The 16,386-nt window shown below is 44.7% G+C and overlaps 1 protein-coding gene across 6 annotated transcripts in view; it reads right to left on the bottom strand.

Annotated features, from left to right (window-relative positions):
* Positions 1-16,386, bottom strand: part of auts2a (activator of transcription and developmental regulator AUTS2 a) — a 308,038-nt gene that overhangs the window by 32,674 nt on the left and 258,978 nt on the right. For all 6 annotated transcript variants that reach the window (XM_087177002.1, XM_023417712.2, XM_087177003.1 and 3 more), the window contains exon 6: positions 1,196-1,244. In XM_087177002.1, coding sequence (XP_087033128.1) covers positions 1,196-1,244 — 49 coding nt within the window. The remainder of the gene's footprint in view (positions 1-1,195; positions 1,245-16,386) is intronic.

The following is a 16,386-nucleotide window of genomic DNA, read 5'->3' as shown; positions in this document are numbered from 1 at the left end:
CTCTCCCTGCACCTGGATTCTTTGACTCGCCTTTTCCAATAGGCAGGCAGGCATTAGCATTAGCATATGGCAGGAGAAGAGGAGGGGACAGAGATGGTAAAAGGGAAGAAAAGAGGGGATATTTAAATGGAAATAGAGGCCAAGAGAGTGGACTATCATGCAGCAGAGAGAAAGCGTATTTTGTGTACTGTTTCCCCAGTCAGGTCTCCTTTCATAGAGGGGGAGAGAGGGCGGCCTTCTGTTGATTTAGGCTGCACAAAGGGGGGCTTAATCCTTTCAAGGGAACCAAATAAGTCCACAGAGAAGCACGTTCAAAAGGAAACCTCCCTGTCAAGCATGGCCATTGAGCCCCCCCCCCCCAATGGATGCCACAAATCAAGCCCTGGAGGGAATCAAAGGCCAGAATGTGGGAAATGTGTTTGGAGGTCTGCTCAGAGGGAAGTGCAGAGAAACGATGGGAGGTACAAGGACCTATCATCAGCAGTTGGCCCCATTTCAGCCTCGGCCCTGAAGGGGTCATAACCCTCATCTCCGAGCCTCCCCGCTGCCCTGCATGGTAACTCCCCCCATTACAGAGGAATGTCCATTCACGCGGGGCACCTCCATTATCCCTGAGCCACAGAAAATGGGGCTGCTTTTAACAGCAAATTAGTGACTTAATAATGAGGTCACATGTGGTGTTGGTACACTGAGGCCATAGCAAGATGCTTTTCCTGCCCTCACTTCATTCCCCGCAGCATTAGTACATCCTCCTCCTCCTCTGGCCGCAGTGCAAGTCCTCGCGCATTTCAGCACATTTGCAACAAATGCCACATTGGTTCCACACCATTTCATATCACATGTTCCACACATGCAAAAACACAGGCCCACATGAAGCATGATGGTTAATATTTTAGTGATTCCATCTGATGACTACAGGCAGAGTGAGATTGTTATTTTATGGCTTGGTGTTGAATAACAGCTGAGTGGTACTTCATACCTGTGCATCTTGGGTAAATTGGATCAGGTGCATAGATGCGATGCCTAGTTATTGATGCATTATTTTAAACGATCATACACAAACACAACTATCACTGCACTGGGACAATGCATCCCAATTTCAACATGGTGATAACACAGGAGGATGGAAATATACCTGCACCATCATTCTGTCATCACTACCGCACGGTAAAAAATATAAACATAATGTCTGTACCTTTAACTGCAGCTGTGCTGAAAAACTTCTCAGAGCCGGCATCGGAGACCTGGAAAAGAGGAAAATGGAATCAGCAAAATGTCACATAAAACTGCAGAACCATTTCCCTCCAAAATGTCCAAACACACCCACAGATAACATTTCTCGGAACATTTCAGGGCAATAACTTCTGACTGAGAGGACATCACTGGGTTGCGGTTAATGATTATTAGGCTTAAGTCACCAAATTGTCATTTCAGTGTAAACCCTACTCCCGAATTTATCCCAGTGAGGTTTATTAGATGTGATTATGGGATGTGTCTCTGACAATGTGTACTTGACAGATGCTCTCTGTTTTACAAAGACAAATTTCAAGATCAAATTTAATCCCATTTAACTGCTTCCCCTGCACCTGTCATGTCCAAATTATGTCTGTAATTATTTAGGTAACCTGAGCACCACGATCATAAGCAACACTGCATATCTAGACTCAAACAAAACAAGTGGCTCTTCATATTCGCGCCACTTGATGGCACTGTTGCTCCGTGATAAAGTAGCTCCGTCCCTTCTCCTAGCAGAGCACCAACAGCATCACCGCGTTAGAATAAAATGTGCAGGGATGGAATTAAAACCTGAATTAGTCAAATAACAAAACGCTTATATAGATGGAAGAAAGTTTATAAAAAAACAACTAAGTCAAAGATAAATCATCTTTCAATCACGAGGTTTAGGGGAAATATTTTCATATTACAAATAACTACAGGTTGCTAGGACAGGAAAGAAACAGGACAACACCCGTAAAGCTCATGCACATGGGAGGAAGACAGACAGGTTCCTCTGAATAAAATGAATTTCTGATAAGTGGCTTTGTGGATTCTCTGGCCTCATGATTTATATGATGCTAAATTCTGTAGCAAATATCATGTTAAGGCATTGCACTTGGACAGGGGTGTGTGTGTGTGTGTGTGTGTGTGTGTATGGGGGGTGTGTGTTTTCTTGTGATTTAGCCTATATAACGCTAATGACCGTAACATTCTAAATCTGCGTGCAGTGACAGCTCAGTTATATGCACACTCATGTCTTTTTATCCCGATGCATGTCTGCAGGAGAAGCCAAGTGTTGTAATCACAGAAACAAAACAGAGCAGTGCCTCCATTAGGACTCAATTTTTGTTAAAAAAAACAAACAAAAAAAACACACTGTAATGGATCATCTATTAATTGTCTAGTACAACACTGACAAATGTAAACAATGAAAGCCGCAGAGTAGATGACAGCAGGAGAGGCGGCATGACAATGGTTACTGTGATAAAACCCCTCTCAGACCATTTTGCGGGCTCTGACACAGTGATAAATAAATCTGAGATTAGAAACGGCTCAGAGGCAGCGCGCATACCTTTGATGTGGCAAGGTTAGCAAATAAGTCAGGATATTACTTTCTCGGTCTGGTAAATATGGCCTCGTTTCACATTCTGCTTTTCAAATAATATAATCCACACAAGAGGCGGCGAAGTCTACTCCTTTTAAATTGAGGACAGCCATGCGGAGAGAGAAGAAGCCTTTCCAAGAAAAAAAAAAAATCCAAAGCCTTTCACAAAGCTACTGCGCCTTTTGGACAAAGGGAACCATGTGTCTCGCCACGGAGAGCTTCTGCAACCGCACTGAGGCGACGAGCGGAAAAAATCCCTTGGTCCACCTTTCTTCCTTCGCTCAGGACACACTGTGGTTTTTTCACCTATATTCTCCTGTCGGAAATATCCGTGAGAGGAAACAAACAGGATCCGGGAGGGTTTGTGTGTGGGTGCGCAGAGAGGGGCTGCGTCCGACGGAGCAAACCAATCCAACAAAGCGCACGGCCAGTTTCCTCTGAAGACACAGAGATCACACAAGCGGTGAGCAAAAATTCACAAGGTGTAAGCCCGCTGCCGCCGCGTGTTCAGCTGCAAAGCCAGTCTGCAGTTCTCTCTCTCTCTGACGGATCCCGGTCGTGGGCACACAAGAGCCTCTCCCCATCCGCTCCCAAGCAGCAGACAAACTCCCATTCATCCAGCGACTGACTGCCTGAGTGCTGCTGCCGCTGCTGCTGCCTTCACGGTCGGGTCCTCCCACTTCCTGATTTCCAGGCGGACTTGGATTCAGCCTCAGTCGTGCTCCTTCACAAGACAAACACTCGTGTTTTTTGCGCCTCCGAAAAGCTTTGAGGTCACAGAGGCGCACATCAGCGCGTATGTCTTTTGCGTAAATGGCGCGCAAAAGGAGAGACAGCAGCGCACCAGAGCTAGATAAGGAGGCAGAGAGAGAGAGAGAGAGAGCGAGAGAACAAGAGGTAAGAAGGGAAAGGAAGGAGGGAGGGGAGAGCAGAGGCAGAAAGATATTCTTTCTTTCACTCTGTACTGAGTGAGGTGATGTCAGCCGCTAATGAATTCCCCAGTAGGATGCTGCTACCGTGAGGGGAGGAAAAACAAAACGCTCCTTAACAAACAGCATGCACCACCTAGCAGCCCACAGGCGCTGTCTTCCTGCTGGATCAACTCCCGCTCCGCTGGCCTGGAGGGAGGTCAGCTGGTAATATAAAAAGCACTTAGGGTCATGCAGCCTTCAATTTGAGCTCTGAGCTCTCCATGGCCAACCCTGACAAACCTAAAACCCAAGGAGCTTCCACCCCTGACACTGCAGACATAAATCATGACTACCAAGTTTATAATTATGTGATAACTTTACCAAGCCCTAGAGGGTTTTTTTTTCTTTGCTTGCCTGCCCAGGGTCACAACAGAACAACCCTGCTGGAGCTGGCAGGGCTCAGCCTCTTGCTCCACCCTCCAGTCGTTTCCCGGTGTTGATGCCACAGAGCGTGTATTTAGAAGGAATCACACAGATTTAAGGTGGGACACCATCCTGTCAAGATTCACACTGCAGGCCTGAAAGTAATATTTACCTGAGAAGCAACAGCGCTCATCATTCCTCACCTTGATCCCTCACATTTTGCAAATACTGATCTAATGCTGGACATTCCTGGAGAATCCTCTTAATAGTACAAACCCTTGCATTCTATAGCTTGTCTAATGAGCATTAACCCACTGGCTGGGAGGTCAATGGATGTACAATAGAGTCACATTGCAAGGTATTTCATTGCCAGCTCAGCCCAAGCAACCACAGAGCAGAAAACAGACTTAGCTCATAGCTGAGATGCTAATCCGTCCCTCGGTAACAGAGCGACCGAGGGTCTGTTGGCTGGCTGGGACCGGCCATACAAACATGAAGTCATGGGAAATGGGATATACCGTTGCCTGAGACTCAGAGTGGCAAAACAAATCCTAACACATTAGGAGTTGACACAACAGCACTTCTCTCCAAACCGCAGTCAGATGCTCAGTCTGGTTAAAGTGAGAAGTTTACGATTCATCCATGTACTCCGCAAAGCTGTCCGTAAACACACTGATGACATACACAACAAAGAATGTGAAGTACCATCAGGGGGTGGGAAGGACTGTCCTCAGGTGGCCGGTTAAAGTCCAGCCACTTGGTTCAGTGGATAAAAGCTGTGGTCACAAAGGGCCTGGGAGAAAGAGCAGCCTATATGACCATGTGTTCATCAAGTTAGAGGCTCCTGCTATGCATCCTTGTGTGTTTCAGAGACGTATGCATTGTGCACTGAACCACTTCACCTAATGAAATAATTAACCTCTGGCTTACTGCTGCTCTCAGGCTGTGGGAAAACATCTTTGATAACTACAGAGAAATTATTCAGCTGTACAACGCCACGGTTCATTTTATGTGTAACAGAAATAGTAAATCATGTCTAAAATTAGTTGCAAATGTACTAACTGTGGTTACATGTAATTAGATCACAAGGATTCCTATGTTTGAAGCGGTGATTGTGATGAAACATCAAGAGCATATCGTGGTTTGGCTTCAAACGCATGACATGGCTGGCTTCAAGATATGTATTTATGCGACTGCCACCAACATAAAATGGCTACCAGTCATTTTCACAGGCCTGTGCAGCAGCAGCAGCGGCAGCAGCAACGAGCGAGTCGCTGTTCTCCATTTTAAACGGTCATTATCAGATTTGAGAGCGACCACAAGTCTGTGATTACAGCCACACCGCCAAACAATCAGCGTCCGGATCTCTCTCTGCACATTATTTTTAATTCAAATGAAACGCTGACAGAGACGAACATGCACATAAAAATGAGAACCCTGCACAGTTTGACTGTGGAAAAACATCGTCCGTGCAAGAGAATGAAGCACTGAGATCAAACACAATGTCTGGATCTATGCTATGTATCTCAGTAATTGCTGTCTGGGCACGTAAGTTCTGTCTATAGACCATCAGCCTCACACTGACATTTTGTCATCTTTTATTCTTTTTTTTGGACGCTGATTCTCCACTTCAAAGAAACCAGAGGCATGTTTTCTCTCCCCCCACAACCATGGTTTAATTTTACAGGAACTCTCTCCTAGATTACAATCACAGGGGACCGGCTCGCCTTTATGAGCCTTCCTGCCATTATGCCAAATCTACCCTCATTTAAAATATTACTGATAAGTGTAACATGAGTGCTGGCAATGTAATATGTTAAAAGCTCTTATTACATTCGCCTGCTGACTCCAGGCTCTGTCTTTGCCTTACAGGGACTAAAAAATACTCATGGATTCAAGCTACGATTGGATGCAGAGGGCAGGAAATAGAAAGAATTTTCTTAATGACATTGAGCACAGTTATCAGCGATGAACAGCAGTCATCTCAGGTGGGCGGGTATTTCACAAACAGTTTCACCTCACCGTGACATCTCTTTCAGAATGAGACACAGTAACTCCTGAGCCAGACAAAGGAGCACAGGGTAAATATAAGTAAACAAGACTGAGTCTGCAGCCATGCTCTGTGAGGCTGCACTTAGGGCGCCAGTATAGACACATTTTTCACGGAAGACATTTTCACCTGTCATCGCAGGAAGTGAAATCGACAGTTTCTCAAACTCTCTGAAACAGACAGTCCGACATTCAACACCCACTTAAACGAGTAGCCACATGTGGTCCTTAGACGACTACCTCTGACGCTTTCGGTGTTTACAAATGTGCGCGACACTATAGCTGTAACACCTCTGCCTTCCGCTGTGGTCGGACGACACGTGGTATGAACTTGTTCTTTTCTAGCATTGGCTGGCCCCTAGCCTTAGGTCTACTGGTGCTTTGAGTTAAATGCTGAGCTCAGCATCCTAACATGCTATAATAACAGTGTTAACCAACCCACTTTGCCACACTGCTGGCGTGTCTCCTGAGAGTCAGAATATACTTGAAACAAAGGAAGGAAAACAGCAGAAACATCATTTGACTTGACTCCTTAAAGAACTGGGTATAACCTGGTTATATCACGGCCATGTAGCAATAGATTGTACTGTAAACATAATGAGTGGCGGTGTATGACGGGCAGGCAAACAGTGGAAGACCATGTTTCTTTATATTTCAGTGGCTGTTTACACACAATAATCTGATTATTGGAATTAACTAAATAATGCCTGATTAAAACAGGCTGTACACAGCTCACAGTAAATAACCTGTTTGACAAAAGGTTTTTTAAAAATAATTCCTCGTGTTCTCAGAGGAAGGAGTGGGACTGGATCACACCCTCCTTGTTGCTTCAGATCTGAAACGTCCAAATGTTGCAGTGCACATCTAAGAACTGTGAAATATTTCTAATTGCACACACATAAACCCACACACTTGGATTTGCCTACATCTCCTTTCTCGCAGCCCTTTGAGAGCAATGTGAGGATGTTTTTTTAAAATTAGTTTTATTTATTTATTTTTTTCTACAGTCATTACATCCGACCTTATCTCCCAGAGCCTGCACTGGGTTGTCAATGACAACTGGCTTTAATCTCTACCCCCCCCCCCTCGACAAGAAGCAATGACAGGCCCTTTCTTCCCAATTCCTCAGACACGTAGCCAGACATAAATTAATCTGTCACTCATTGCTAGTATTAATGTGGGGATGACACACGGCTATGCATGCAAACACACACTCACAGACAAAGACAAATGCACCCTGCATTAAAAACCGTTATACAAACTGGGACACCATATCGTGCCAAAAGTGGAAAAAGCCTTTGGAAAAGCTGACAGTCTTCTCTGTTAAACTGCATCAATCAAATATCCTGACAGAGAGAATGGAAGATTTAAGGACTTGAGAATTTCCATCTGCGTTGCCACAGACAAGCTTTACAGTATTAATCTTGTAAATAACAATGCCAATAATAATAACAATAACAATACAGGGTGATTGGCATTCTGGGAACATTTAGGAAGCCTGATGGGTGCAGGGATGAAAGAGTATCTGATCCGATGACATTACCTTTGTATATCCTTTGTGATACAATAAAACTTCCTGAGACAAGAGATGTGAAACTCACGTCGTATGTCAGCTGCGGAAGCAGCAAAAAAGTATTTCTGCTGGTTGTTAAAAGCCTGTAGAGACTATGTTATCAGCTTATCTGTATCTTCTCATCTCCCCGTGGTTTCTGAAAGCAGGCCGGGGCCGTAGGAGTTCATGATAAATGGCCTGATCAATGGCAGACATTATCTGGATCTGGTAGGCAATAATCAGATCCAGTTGACATTGCGGGCGAAGAAAGAACTGGCCTGTCAGCGGGAACAAACCTACTTCACTGGCCATCAGTGTAATGTCACTGCCGTGGGACTCACTTTGGAAAACAATGCAGAAAAGAAAATTGGTTTAACCTTCCCTGCTTCAAAAGCCCCCGCCTCCTCCTTCCCTCACACCCACACCCCCTCACCACCACTCTGCCCAGTCACAAGAGAAATGGGAGACCCTTTTGCCTAAATTACAGACATTGCCGTGGAATGTGGGCTGTGGGCTGCAATGCTGTGGATAATTTCAGACCAGTCAATCACTCCCTCCCCTTCTAACAGAAAGGAGCATATGTGCCTCAAATGCCTGCCTTAACACACACACACACACACACTCACACTCAGAAACACACCATCATGGATATTAGGTGTGATTTACCTTCAACATTTTCACTTAATGCCAGTATAATTATTAATTCTCAAATCCAAGCTAAATTATTTTAAAGGCCAAATTGGCATCCATATTTATAGTGCTGTCACTCACTGCTGATGTAGAGGTTTAATGGGGCGAAAAAAATGAATCCTCTCAGCTTTTGAAACAAAGATGAGGCATGTGACAGGGAAATTGGAAATTTAATGCGCTGTATTGTAAGAGATTATTTGTTTGTGATGTTTACTTTGGTCTCTACAACATCTCAGTGTCCTTGAATGTATTTCTGCAGCACTACTTCCTGCTCGTCGCAGTAACACCGTAAACAAGTTTCCGTGCTGCTTGTCATACAAATTCATTCATGAGCTTATTCAGTATAACCTCAAGAAGCTACAGTGTCATTTGAGCTCAATAACAATAAAAGGAGAATTATAAACCTCTTCTAATTTGAACCCTGTTTTCTCTCTGAAGCTCTACAGTGGAGCCACATCCCAGACAGAACCATTCCTAACAGACACCCCGCTGCATGATGAACCCCCAGCTTTAATTTTTCTCCCTAATCTGCATGTCTTTATATTTGCGGAGACCCAGCAGACATCTACAACCAAAGAACCGTGGCGCTTGAGCCCCCCACGAGGCCTCAACTTAATACTAACCAAGAGCAACTGTGCTGGCAGGGATATTATTTTCCCGTTTTGTTTCTTTCTTCTCAGCGGCGCGATGGGAGCGAGGAAACAAGGGGAGGCAGAGAGATAAAGGCGGAGGAACTAGAGAGGAAGAGAGCAGAGACGACAACGAGAGAGGATGAGATGGGGGGAGACAGAGAAGATGGAGAGGAAGACGGAGCCAAAGACGGAGGTGGCAGGGAAGAATGAGAGGGGAGAGAACAGCCTGCTGTGTCTTAAAAAGGAATTACTACAGGGAAGCACTGAGGAAATCACCACTAAGGCGTTGTATTAAAACCTGTCTGACCCTCTGCGGACCCCCTGAGTGATTCACCCGGCTGGAGGAGTACGGTCTGAGGGATTAGACCTCTGACACGCTCCGTCAAGACCATTCTGTCAGGCACCAACAGACAGCCCCAGTCACCCCCCACACCTCCCCCATGCTGCAATTCAACAAGCCTCTCCACGGCTCTCTCTGTGCTCAACAGCTCCGGAGTGGGGGCCTGATGATAGGCTCTCTAGGGGGACACAAGATGGGCCACGGACATCAAAAGCCAGTGGGATGACAGACTGGGGAGGTCTCTGCCAACCCTCCCCCAACCTTAACTCTTTTCTCTTTCTGTCGCTGTCCTCCTCTCTCCCTCCACCTTATCCCAGGCCCCCACTGGCCATTGAGGGGTTTCTAATTGCATTTTGCAAGGCCTGAGCTAAATGAGGTCATTGTTCTGCCTACAGTAGCCTCCCTGCTGGAGGTCTGATGATGGGAAGGACAGACATGGGAAGTTCAGGCCCCTTTGAGAATAAAACTAAAGTGAACACAAGATACTTGACACTTGTCATTCAGTAGGTGACAGGTGATACATCTTGTGTCGCCTTAAAAAAATCCTTAAAACAAGAATTTTTTCACATCACGCTCTGCAAAAACTGAACGCCAGGAGATGCATCCTTCCATAGTTTTTCTGTGTGAGAGAGGCCGCATGGACGCCTGCTGTGGAGGATCCGATCCTCTATCATGTGACAGGGGGTTTTAACATGTCAGACTCCACTGAGACAGTGCTTGGATATCTTCCATGACCCCGTCGTCATCCCTCGCGCTTTGTAACACTAGAACACGGGAGACCGGTTGAACAAGAGGAAGACTGTGTGTGTCTATGTGAGTGTGTGTGTCTGGAGACAGGAGCAATTTCATCTGTGAATCCCCTCCTTTTCCCTGGTGGCGTTCCTACAGCATAAAAGTGAGCTGTTAGTTTGTGACCTACATGTGGAGCTGGTTGCCGGCCACATACTGGGGCCATGACTGGGCTGCAGGGGGTCTGTCTGTTGATAGGAACGGGAGGCCTCTTCCACTTTGAAGCCCTGTATATTTAAATATTTCATGACCCCCTCATCTACAGCCCTTTTATCGGATTTATGCTTTGGCTCGTGGCTGCCTTTCATTAATAGCACAGCGAGAGGAGTTAGTGTTGATCTAATGCCCCCATCAGCGAGGCAGATGTGAGGCAGCGTCTCTCATACCCGGGTCCTTTTGGCACTCAGCATATCTGGAAGAAGATCTCGTTAAACGCTAGTAACAATTACACCAATTACAGATAAGCCTAAGTGTGTCAAAGCCACAACATGATGTTTACAATGATTAGCATGCAGCATTATCAGCAGGGATGGTAATCAACACTAGTGCCTGGTGCTTCACAAGATCACAGGGCTCTTTATCTGTCATTATCGATAAAAGGCCACCGGCTGAAGACAGACCTGAGCGTAGCTGTCATGTTTGGCACCGGCTCACGCTGCTGGTACTTAGCTTTAGTTAAAGCAAAGCAGGTTTGACAGTAGACTATACAAGATGTCACATGAAGAGTACGGTGACAATATCAAATGAAAGAACATCACAACTCGCCGCACACGCCACTTCTGCTCATTATTGTCAAAGGCATCACAGAGAAACACTTTTAGGATCTCACTAAAGCTCTTATGACTCTGATCAGGCAGTAAACAATCCCTGGTTATCACATCTGCACATATGAACGTGTTTCCAGCAGTGAAGTGGCGCACAACGTGGGCTAGTAGATTTCCACGAGGGCGCGTGCTGTCATGGTGCAGGGCACCAGTCTGGAAATGTCTCCGAGGCTGGTGACCACGACATAAGACCCCGCTTGTCTGCTTGTAATAGAGATGCCTTTGAGAGCGGCCTGCATCTGCCTGCGGGACACATTCCATGCTTTCCTCCACAAACTCTGTGCCGCCGTCAGGCTCTGGGTCCTAAATGTGCACATTGTGAGGCTGCCCTGCTGGCGGCCTGACAGCAGCACATTCACTAAGAGGTTATTTGAGTAGACCCAGGCTCCCAGGGCGCAAATAGAGCGTGTTCTCTCTCTGAAAGTGTGTGTGATACTTAAACGAGTGTGTTGTTTGTGTTTATGTAATTGTGTTAAATGACCCACCTTAGAGTTTACTTTTGCTATTAAAGTGATACTGGGAAAGGCATAAAGTATGTGCCAGTGTCTGTGACGAAAGACTGACGCTGACATAGATATGCAGTTTTCTCTCTGCACTTTTCTTTCAGTGTTTGCAGCCCGGCGCCAGCGGTTCCCACAAGAGACCGTCAGTGCTGAGGGCCACCCAGGCAACAGCCAGCGCTAAGCCCAATCATTAGTGCCCGTTTCAGCTGGGCTTACCATGTACTGTGTTTACCAACACCAAGCCTCAACAAGATGATCTGGGACAGCTTGCTGTCTGTCTCACTCTCTCTCGCTGAGAGACACACATACACACACGCACGCGCATGCACGCACGCACGCACATGCGCACGCACGCACGCACACGCACACACACACACACACGCACACACACACACACACACACACACACACAGTCTGTAAGAGGATTTACACTGGCAACAGGGACAGGCTGCGTCGCTTTATCCACAAGGAAAGCTACAGCACCACACACAGCTTGACCCTCACTGACATGCCTGGATGAACAGGTAAACACACACAAACACACACACACACACACACACACACACACACACACACACAGGATTCCCCGGGGGAAACTGCTTTGGTCTGGGTTTGCTGGGTCGACTGATGCAGGGGTAAAACATTGTATGATAGTTTTTCATTCAGTTTGATGAAAGGCTGAATGAACAATACTGTGCTCCACAGTGATCACACAGTTTTAGATAAACACACTTATGAGCCTGTGCTAATGAGTTTAACACAGAATTTAACACAGACTCTAAACTCAGTAGTAAAACAAGGGACCTTTATTCCCACTGTAATTAGACTGTTCAGTTTGCATGAGAAATAATGCAGCACCTTATTGTGCATGCACACAAACCTAATATTTTGTACCAATGAAAAACTTTATTACACCATATCCAGCTACCAACTCATTGTCTGGTCTTCTATGGTCATTACAGTCCGAATGGCATAAGAAGCCAACGTTTGAAATGTGTTTTTATTACATTTTTTACAATGTGTTTTTATTGTGTCTTCGTTTTAAAACCTGTTTGCAAGCTGAGACAGTCAGGTTTACAACGGAGGTGTTAGTAGAAGCAGCACTGGCTATGTTTCCCTCTGCTGTCTACTGATTAGTCTGCTCCGATGGCCACATTGTAACGTGATAACAGAGGGCGGTTGGTTGGCTGGCCCTGAGGAAGTCATTCAGAGTGAGTTCACTGATTCTCTGACCAGGGATATTAGAGGAGCATCTTTTAGTCATGCTCGATGGATTCCAGGCTCTGACTCCAGTAAAGCCTCTGGTGTGCAGGGGAATCTAACAGGGCCGGGGAGGCCTGCAAACACCTGTCATCCACTAACGCTCCAGGCACAATAACACCTGACACTGGCTATGAATTCACGCATGGAGGGGCACACACACAGAATACAACAAAACTGAGTACCGCACAGTGCAAAATCACTATCACTGTGTTATCTTGTAAACTGTATTATTTCTAAGTTGAAGGTTATTTGATCTTATATAAACAGAAATACAGACTAAACAAATTCCTACAAATTTATTGTACTACGAGCACCACCACTTCCTCACACATGCACGTGTCCCAAACACACTGCAGAAAATCACACACACACACACACACACACACACACACACACACACAAGAAAACTATGACCTGGCCAAGTATGTCCCCTGACTTGAATCCAATAGAAGCTATTAGTATTTTATAGCAGAGGATAGCACAACAAAAAACCCCTCCAGCAAACATTCAGCTGAAGACAATCATCTGTGAAGAATGACAGAACATCTCTCCACACATTTGTGTAAGACTGATGTCATCCACGCCCAGGAGAATCGAATCTGTCATCAAAAATATATAAAAAAAAAAAAACTGAAGTCTCACTACTGAAGGGTGTACCGAGGTTTGTTGACCTTTCATTATAGTTTAATTAGTCAAACATTTCTGCATTGCCTCCATTCTTCTTGGGCAAAAAACAAAACTTTATTACCTGTAACAACTGAACACGTTAGCCACGTTGACCAGAGGTGAACTCTTGTTGTGTACTGTTATGACAGACCAAGCAGCGTGTTTCCCAGTGTAGAGCCATACAAAGGCGATCTGCATGTATGCAGCACTGGAAATATACACAACAGACGTGTGTGAGAAGAGACACGCAATTAATCACGGCATCGCCTGCACACAAACACACACGTCGTAACTGCCTGCGGGAGATGTCCTCCTGAGACCCCTGAGGTGACAGATGTGTCAAAACAACATTTTGGTTTCGCTCCTCTTTCCTGTGGTGTTGCTTTGTTCCTTTACCCTAAAAAAAAAAAAAAAGACAACAAAACATTGGATCTGATTTGCTCTGCATATTGCTGATGCATTTTTTACGAGTTACTCCGAAAACACCATGTTCCTCGACATTAAAAAGCAATTTAGCACTCCCTGGATTAAAAGCGCATGTTAAATTGAAGGCTACACTTGGCGTGGGCATGAAAAATTGAGTGGCTCCTTATATTAACCAGACTGAACGCTGCACACAGCATTTAGATAGACGAAATGGAATCTTTTAGCATTACTAATTCATCCAGGGGAAAGCTGTGGTTGTGCACAACTCCGATGTTACACAGCTGAATATAAACTTTATCTGGCTTGCAGTTGAAGCTGTGCTCTGTCTTGTGAAAAGTGTGAATACCAGGTGGATGTCTATCAGCGGGGATTGTTGAATGTAACCTACTTCCATCAGTTCTCTCTTATTTCAGTTAAGCCCCGCTTCTTCTGTTCCCTGAGACGAGCTGTGAACTGTCCTTCAACCCTCATTCTACAAATTCACATACTGTCCATACTTTAATGTTTAGCTGACAGAAGAAGAAAACCACTCACTCTAATGTGAACATCGGTGATCTCTTTCCAAACTGATTTAAGCCACAGCAGGGTGAAACCTTTTGTGAGCCCTGGTTAAAAATGAATGAGGGAGCTGTGGGCCTGTGGGGAAACGCAGACTAGACACCCCTGTTTCAGTTGGCCCTGATTCCAAAATGTACTATAATGTTTCCTCTCACTAGGCTGAGAAAGCGATGGAAGAGAGCAGATAAAAAGAGCAGGATGAGCACTCATTTAGTGGACTGTGGCCCCACTTAAACATAATGATGGATGCTAATGATGCCCATAATTACCGTTTCTAAAATGGTGATAATTACAATTCTTTTATAGCTCTTTATCTGCAGCCGATCTTGATAATAATTGTTGGAATGATAAACAGTGATTGTCAGTGTTTGACCTTTGAAAGCACCAACAAAAATAAAACACTCCAGGATGAGACAAGCATCTTGCTGATTCAGACTTTAGATTACTTGTACCCATTATTCTGAGGGGTGAGAAGAGTTATTTACTGATGTTTGTCCATAACCTCATTGTATAAAGCAAGACTCTTTAGGTGCTAATTGCTAAACTATGTTCACCAGCTAGTTGCTAAATGTGTCTGCTACTTGGTGCTGGGCAGCGTACAGTGGGTTTAGTGGGGCTTTTTCACTGAAAACAGCTTCCTGTTGTTGGAAACAGTGGTAGTGCGAGATGAGTGAGCCTGAACCAAAACGGTGAAGCTGTGGGCTAGAAAATCTAAATCATGAGCCAAAAGATGCTAAGATGCTCCACATGGCTGAGGGGAGCTGCAGAGTTCAGTAACAGCACTGATTATAGCACTGTCAATTATAGCATAGGTTTTGCTCAATAAATATTCAAATTCTGATAATACACTGTCAATATTTAAAAAATGACTTTAGAATCTGAACAGAAACGAACTGAGCCAGGTGTTAATATCCCGGTCCACTCTCCCTCCATCCAGCCCAGTGCTGTAATGTGGCTCCCCTGTCACATGGCATAGATTATGCCTGTGTTACACCAAATGCCTGATAATGCAATCAAGCAGCTTTGAAGCTCGATGATTCTCCAGTGTCTGCTGTAATGAGGGGAAAATGAAACCGTTCCCTCAGTGTCTGACTAACCCTCTGATGAGACCTTCATCAGAGAGAGGACGACAGACAGACAGAGAGACAGACAGACAGACAGACGGAGCATTTAAAATGAACGCATCCATCTTCAAGTCATGAGCCCAAACAAACTGAGGGAGGCAGAACAGCCTTTTTGAACTTGTGGCACCTCCTTTGGGTATTTGTTATCAAACACATTAATAGTAGGTTACTGTATAGATGACGGGAGCATATGTGCAGATTTGTGATTTGCATGGACTGCAGCGATTAAGTGATAATGCTCATATTATTCTTAATATGCCAATTCATAATTACCATATGTTTTACAATATTTTTTAAAAGCAGTGCTTCTACTGTATGCACTGAACCATGTAGTAATATGCTATGAGCAGTTTGCACAGTTGCTATTGGTAACTACCAGCTATGTCACCGTAACTGTAACCCTAGTTGGTGTATTATACATGGAAAAGACTGGGGTAGCTAATCAACTACAGGGACAAACAGAGCTCACACAAACCAATCACAGAAATCATATAATTAGGTTTATATTGCATGCAGAGATTATAGTAAATTTGTGATGTACACAGTCTGCTCATTTGAATGCTGCTGCTGGGCCACATATAAAACTGCCACTGTGTATTTATGTGCAGATGTTACTCAGAGAGAGAGATGGAAGTTACTGCTCCCTTCTGAATGCCAGCTCCAGTCTTAATCACTAATCATGATGCAGATCTGTGCATCCACATCTAGTTGTCTATTTTCTTCATCATGCAACGTTCTAACGCACTCCACCTCCTTCATTCAACACACTCGGTTGCTACAATGCTTTGTCCTTCCAACTGAATACTCACTTCATTATATGAACCAAAGAGAAAAACTCACTCTGCACTTGACCTTGTCCTTCATCAGACTTGCACCACTCTGGAAATACATGTCTACATATTATGGGCAGAGATTGGCACAGCAGATACAAAAAGTAAAACCATGTTAATCCCAAATTCTGCATTTCAGAAATAATGATTAATGCTGAGGAAATATAATGTAATGACTAATTTTAAATTTTCACATTTGAATGA

Source organism: Seriola lalandi, unplaced genomic scaffold (genome assembly GCF_002814215.2).
Source record: "Seriola lalandi dorsalis isolate HSWRI2012SDOR001 ecotype SW California unplaced genomic scaffold, Sedor1 jcf7180002054577, whole genome shotgun sequence".
In the NCBI taxonomy this organism is placed as follows: Eukaryota; Metazoa; Chordata; class Actinopteri; order Carangiformes; family Carangidae; genus Seriola; species Seriola lalandi.
Note: the sequence above shows the minus strand (reverse complement) of the source record. Positions and strands in the feature narration are given on the sequence as shown.